General features: G+C 42.1%; 1 protein-coding gene across 4 annotated transcripts; it reads left to right on the top strand.

Moving 5' to 3' along the window:
* The first annotated feature begins 319 nt into the window (after positions 1-319).
* Positions 320-6678, top strand: LOC113013948 (uncharacterized). 4 transcript variants are annotated; one of them, XM_026155203.1, is made up of 6 exons: positions 320-640; positions 1496-1549; positions 2427-3455; positions 5398-5553; positions 5798-5894; positions 6144-6678. In XM_026155203.1, the coding sequence occupies exons 3-5, from the start codon at positions 2427-2429 to the stop codon at positions 5849-5851; spliced, it is 1239 nt and encodes a 412-aa protein (XP_026010988.1). In that variant the 5' UTR covers positions 320-640; positions 1496-1549; the 3' UTR covers positions 5852-5894; positions 6144-6678. The 4 variants fall into 4 exon arrangements, 3 of the variants coding, with proteins under 3 accessions (XP_026010988.1, XP_026010986.1, XP_026010987.1); XM_026155201.1 differs by having other exon boundaries at positions 320-1549; XM_026155202.1 differs by lacking the exons at positions 320-640; positions 1496-1549 and having other exon boundaries at positions 2145-3455.
* The last annotated feature ends 363 nt before the right edge of the window (positions 6679-7041 follow it).

Consider the following 7041-nt stretch of genomic DNA (forward strand, 5'->3'; position numbering starts at 1 on the left):
TGAACTGTTTCTACGCCACCACTGCTTTCTGCGCGGTCAACCTCTGGATTTGCTTCACCCACGCCACTGCCGCTTTGCACATGGCTGGCCTCCAGAACTTCTCCGTTGCCACCGCTGTCTCCGCAGTCGGCCTCCAGAACTATATCTGCACTGGTGCTTTCCACACCCTAAAAAATTATTCAGGGGCTTAGTAAATATCATTATAATTCTAAGTTAGATGACCTTGATTAAATCTTTGAAAATCACAAAAGTGTTATCTTGAGTTGAAAATACTGAAAAGAATGCTTAAATTTTCAACACCAGTTTTTGGTTGAACTGAGCTCTTTTGTTCAAGTTTATTTAAAAGAAAAAATTCTGTATTTGAAACACAGGGTGCATTATTTAAATCTACTCAATATATCTCATAGAAAGTACTCAAAATAACTGAGACACTGGTATTCATACTTATCATTGTCTTTAACTTTAATTATTAATGGTTCAAAATCAATATAATTTTGTCCCCCAATACTAACTTAAAACTTTGAGTAAGACTAATGACCTTTGGCATGTACCGCGCGCGAGGAGCATGGCCTCATGGGAGATTTTCTGCCCGTTGAACGAGACAGACACACATCCACTGCAGACTTGGTAACGTTTTCAGGTAAGTGACCAATTCTTGCATTAGCTGTCTTTATCCACACCGTTCTTTTATAACATGTTCTGAAGAAAGCGTTTGTCATGGTGGCTCACTTTTCGCAGCGTGTTTGTGCACGTTAATTTAAGTTTTCAACCCGTCTTCCAGTCAAGGTGGCGGGAAACCGCGCCCTTTTATCCTTTTACGTTCTGAGTCGCTATCTGCGTTCCGGGTAATTTGACCGGAATGTCCCGGTACCAGCGACCTGACCGTTTAATCGGGGGCATTTTAGGAACCACGTGAAAGCAGGTGTGCTCAGACATTTCTAGAAAATGGCCCTGTTGAGTCGCGGTGCGGGAGCTGCGGTAGTCATGCGGCCTGACTCACTCTGTCAGGTTGTTCAGGTGATGAACAGACGTCATCAATGGCTTTGGTAACTAAGAAGATCTGCCCGCGGAACAGTTCATAGCAGCAACCATGCTGCTTAGCTTTCTTGTTCTATGTGGGGTCTTTCAGAGCATATAAGACGCTGCTTTCAGCTTTGTCCCGAACAGGGCCAGTTTTTGAGAGAACGCTGAGAGGGCCGCCCGGGTCAGCAGATTACCTCATCCAGGGCCGGTCCAAAGTACTATGGGGGCTTAAGTAAATTTAGACTCGGGGCCCTACTTCCTTTCAGATCCCAGAAAATAATGAAAAAAAAAAAAGCTTTGGTCCTTTGGGTCAAGCCAAAAGTACCATCATTTCCAGTATAGTTACTCCCAATTTACATAAATAAATGTTTATTTCAATCCAAGTTAAAATTTCTTATAAGAGATTGATGTTATGGCAGATTACTCAGTGACATGTTTTGTAATGATAAAGTTTTGATTTGTATTTTTTCAGCACCATCTTCACCACCAGGAGAAAAAAATCTGCATCAACTACAAAGTAAAGCAGGTAATTTTACTCAGAGGACTTGATGTGTTAAATTTTGGAATGATATGATATTGTTTTATACAAGCTGAGTAGTGGATGGTGATACCACCTAAATATTTATACTGGTTTTGTGGTGGGTCATACAAATGCCAAATCTAAATTTTGAGAATTTTTCAGTTCAGTAAATATATTGATGATTTCATGGTCTGTCATCTAGTGTCACCATACTATCTTTTTATTTATACAGCGTGGTGATGTGATTCAGATTATTTCAATGTGGTTAAGTATTGTACTTTGTTCCATGTTGACTTATTTGTAAGTTGTATCCTCCACCTGAATTGGTAGTGAGTATTGGTTATTCAATCAGTTAATCATACAAAAACTGTGTAAATATGGTTATACACCATTCTGTCATCTTCATACTGTGAGACATATTTTCTCACAATGTTTTAGGTCACAGGTGATGAGATGGCAGTGTAAACTCTGCAAACATGAGGAGTCATCAAAAGTGTCACTACTCAAACATTATCGAGTGAAACATGGTACATTTGGTCATGGCTATTCCATACCCTGTCTTCATTTGAATTGTCCTTGCTCTTTTAAGACATGGGGTGCCTTAGGCTCACACTTGCCTAGGTCTCACAGTTCGCATGAAACGGAAGAGTGTGAGGTCCTTCCAACTATTAGATGTAAAATCTGTGATTCTTTTTACCTGGATCCTTCTGGGAAAATGACCTACTACATCCCAGAGTACTTGGTGACACTTAGCCCTTAACACCATATCGTGTTGAAGGCAAGAAAATGGTGTCAATAAAACGTCACATTGTTTGTTAGTGTAAGGGGAAAGACTCAGATACCCCCTTTCTTTTTCTTTTTTCTTGTGGTTTTTATTCTGCAGATGGACTCCGTTGCCTTGAAAGTAATTTTTGGACAACAGAGTGAGAAGCTTGTGCTCTCTTCTGGAATACCCAGGACTGTTGAGGAGTTGCATGAGACAGTGAGAGAGACATTTGGGCTAGTTGAGGATTTCACATTGCACTATTATGATGACTCATTTGGAGATTTCTTTACACTTCATTCTCCCAACCAAATCAAAGATAGGGGTACAGTCAAAGCTGTGGTCATTCCATCAGTAGTGCTTACATTGATTCCTCAGTGTGAAAATCCCTCAGATGTAAGTTCACTGAATGAAAGTTCAAGCTCTTCAACCTATAAAACCACAGAGGACCAAACAGATGGATCATCTCTGTCTTCAGACAACACTGTCATACTCTCCCCTCTTCAAAGTCCTCTGAAGACTACATGGCCAGATGAAATTGTCATTCCACTTTTCTCTGTGGCAACAGAGACTGTACTGAAAAATGCCAATGAAGTCTTTGTTCAAAATGGCACTGTGCTGAACAATACTTCAGTCAAGTCAGATATAATGGAAAAATTAGCTGATTATATGTACAGCTACACAGCCTACCCTACTGGCCTTCAGTTTGGAGAAGTGGCAGAGGCTCTGGTCAAAAAGCACCCATGTCTGACAGAGCCAGGCAGTCGTAATGGCTGGATGGGATGGATGTATAGTCTTAAATACAAGATGGGAAATTACAGGTCAAAGTTACGAAGTCTTGGAGTTCCAGAGGTTACTTGCAACTCACTGAAGAACAAGCACCCTGATGACAAGGCTCCAGCGAAGAACATAAAGAAGGCGCGGAAAGGAGAAGTGCTGTTTCTGCCACACTATCCAGGACAAGATGGTAAAGAACAGCAAGAGCTGGAGCGACAACAACTGATTGAGGAGTATAAGAAGAAAAACAGCACAGCCGTCAAGGATTTAATGTGCAAAACCTTTGCACATAGAAGACATGATATTATCAGCCAACAGCTGAGTGTCAGCGACATCAAGGACAGATGGCCGGCGTTGTTTGACGTCTCCCAAGTAAGTGAACATTTAAAGGGATATCCACTTGTAAATAAAATTTGGTCTGTTAGATCCCCCATCATAAGATAAGTGAGGAAAAACATGTTGCTACCATCCTAGTGATTTTGATGATCTTGCAGCAGCCAGGTTGCTTTAATTTGTCATAAGACTCTAGAATCGCTAGGAGTTTGAATCAAAATGAGGAATCTGAATCAAAACCAGAATGGTTCTAATCGAAACCATTCCCAAGCCTAGGGAACAATAAATGCTAGTAATTTCCGTTCACTTAACTTGTTTTAGGCTAAGCTAATGTAACCTGACTGAAGAATGACTGGGCTGATTGCAAAGTGCCTTTGTCTCACTTATCTAACTCTGGAGCACATAACGACAGACTAGATTTTACTGAAGAGTAAAGAGTGAAGAGTAATTTAATATTTTTATGAAACGTTGGCTACGTATTGTAACCCCAGATTCTATGAGTATAGGCGCAGCCCTTTAAGTGGGTATTCCCCTTGTGAGCGCAGCACTGAAGTATTTTAGTCCACGCCCACCTGCTGTGTGGGCCTCACCCTGGTCCTAGTATAAGTTACGGTGAGACCAGGAAATCAGCTCTACCGTTTTTCTTCAGCCAGCCAGAAGATGTCCAGCGAGACCATCCGTCTGTGTCCATCCTGCTACATCATGTCGTATGACCAACATGCCGTCTGCGTGGGCTGCCTCGGTCCTCACCATGCGGACCTCGCCCTCACACCTTAATCCTATTTCTGCTCCTGTTAGCTCCTCCCGCCAGAGGAAAAGCAGCGGAGGTCAGCCTTTTTCAAGGCTGATACTGAGGAGGCGTTCCCGCTAAGAGAGAGGTACTCGCTGGAAGAAGCCATCGAGTTCTTCGATGGTGGGCCGGAATTGGATGATTCCACCCACCGTGAGGAAAACGGCAGTGGTGGCAGCTCCACTGCCTCCGAGCTGGGCAGCCTGGCGACAGAAGGGAGGCGGATGAGCGGACGCTCATCCACCCCTGGCCTTCACATGTCGGCGAGGACGCCGCTCCCAGTTGTTGGTGCGCTGCTCCTGGATCTGCCTGGCATCATCCAGGAGGCAGCTGGTGAGAAGGGACTTCCCGTCCCTCAGCCTGCTCCACCCCCATCGGATGATCTGGAGGGAAGGTATGGCTCTGCTCACTCTCGTTGCCCAGATCCCATCTGGCCTCAGTTCCCGGCGGTGATGACCTACCTCTCTGAGGTAGCAGCAGAGCCAGCGAAGATTAGAGCGCCGGTCTCTACCTAGGGCTTCACAGAGGGCTTCACAGACCGGAGTTTTCCGCCTGTTCCCCCTCTAGAGCCGAGCCTTGCTTCAGTTTTTGGCACCAAAATGACCAAGGTCGTTGGACAGCGACCGGCCCATCCCGCCAAACTTGACCAGCTGATAGCAAGGTTCACTGATCACGCACATCAATGCACTGTTCTGTCAGCTGCAGTGACTAACAACACTGCCTCGCTAGCGTTTGTCATCTCCAGGAAGGTGGAGGAAGCAGAGCTGCCAGAGGAGCTGAAAGGCTTTCTCTGTAAAGCCGCTGACGCGATTCTGAAAATGTGCGCCACTTCAGCGGTGTGTTCCTCTCGCATCGCTGCCTGGCAGACGATGGTTCAGAGGGCAACCTGGCTCCGCCTCTTCCCTCCAAGATTATACAATCTCACAGGGAAATAGTGCAAGCAATTCATAACATAAAATTTAGAAGCTTAGTGGAAGATAATACTTTATGTTAAGGCTTTAGTCTGCATACTGAACAACTCCACTTATATGGATTTATGTCTGGATGAGTAAATTAATCTTTTGCATGTTAGAAAATAAGGTCCAGGTTGCAAAAAATGGTAGTTCCACTTAAAGATTTTTTTTTTTTGATTGAATCAGAATTTTGGCCTTCAGATTTTTTGTCCTTGGTTTTTTGTCCTCTCCCATCCAGGTCAGTGCAGAGTTTCATAGGATCACGACCCTGAACCTTGAACCAAAGTTCATGTCATCGTTGGACTTGTATTCATCCAAACTCCTGTCCTTGTTTCAAGCCAAGAAAGGTGCTGCTGGACAACGCGACAGGGCACAGTTAAACCTTCTGCTTCAGGTAAGGAAGATTGCATTTTCTAACCACAAAAACGTTCCAACACAGCATTGAAGAGGCCCTTCCACTAAAAACGGCTTTTCTTAGGTTTCTGTTCAATATTTTAGCTCCACAGGTGTTCTTACCTTGATGGTGGGTGTGAAAACAGGTCAACAACAGAAAAAAAATAGTTATGTTTAAGCTAGAAATGGTAAGTCATGTTTTAAATGTGCAAATTTTGCCTCAGTTGAGACTTCCTGTTTTACAGAGTGGAAATTCCATCGAGAAAAAAACGAGAAGTCATCATCAGATGTCTCATTGACCATCTGGGAGAGGATCCAAGTGCCTTAATCAAAACCTTTGAGGTTGGTGCACTAAATCTGTTTTAGGAATATTAGTAGTTTATTTTAGCTTGTGAGATCATAGAAAAGTTTTAAGATACTGTTCTAAAGAAAAAAAAACACTTCAAAGCATACAAAAGAATAGCATTTGCTCAAAGATTTTGGAGCACAGTGTCCAGATATTATGAGTACCGGTGATGTCATACAAATGAAACTTTTTGTTTCAATGTTTGGAAATATGTGAGCTTAAAACAGTTGTTTCTCTTTTTAAAGGACGGTGCTGATGCTGTCTTTGTTGAAGAGGCTTTGGCTGAGGAGGTGATGAAGATTTACCTGCTGCAGAATCAAGACAGGTCAGGCGAACCTACTGATGTGGGTATTGTTATTGAAGGCGTTACTGTTCTGGGCAAACTTGGGAATCTGAGCAAAGCCTGTTGCTATCTTTTGGGACTGTGCTATGCTCTGGATCTGAAATACCCCAAGAATTTCAAATGCACATTTGAAGCATTTCAAAAAGTGTTCATGGAGCTGGATCCAGGAAACCTTTCTGTCAAGGTTCAAAGACTGAAAAATGACCTCTGTTCATTGTAGACAAAATTTCACAGGGCTGTTCTTAAAGTGTTAGACTTGTTAAGTGACATGTAATGCTCATCAAAAGGTTCAGTTGCGGCATTACATTGTGTTGACATTCCTGTTCATAAATAATGTTTGTACCATAAACTGTGTTTTTGTATTAACTTTCCAGATTCACATTAAGGTGTAAATGGGAGAGTATCTTCTGTATGATTTTTTTTATTTTTTTATTTTTAAGCGCAATCCTTTTTGAAACCTTTTTATTTAAATTCTGGATGTTTTTTGGTCACTCTTTAGTTATAATCTTCCCAATTTTTTGGAATCAAAATAAGATGTTCAAAAACTATGTCACAGTGCAAATGTTTTTTTTTTTTTTTTTTTTCAGGATTTATGTTTTTTTGGGATCTTAATTTTATTTTTGTCATTTGACCTTTTCTGAAAAGGTAAAGCACTGCGTTCACTTGAGCCACTTTTATTCTTTGTATGGCAGGTACATTTTTCGTGTTGTTAGCATGAATATGCCAGTTTTACAGAGTTTTATCAAGCATGCCAATTTGGATGCAATTTTATTATATAAGGCTGTTGTGACTGAAATTTT

The sequence above is a fragment of the Astatotilapia calliptera genome, chromosome 20 (assembly GCF_900246225.1).
Source record: "Astatotilapia calliptera chromosome 20, fAstCal1.2, whole genome shotgun sequence".
In the NCBI taxonomy this organism is placed as follows: Eukaryota; Metazoa; Chordata; class Actinopteri; order Cichliformes; family Cichlidae; genus Astatotilapia; species Astatotilapia calliptera.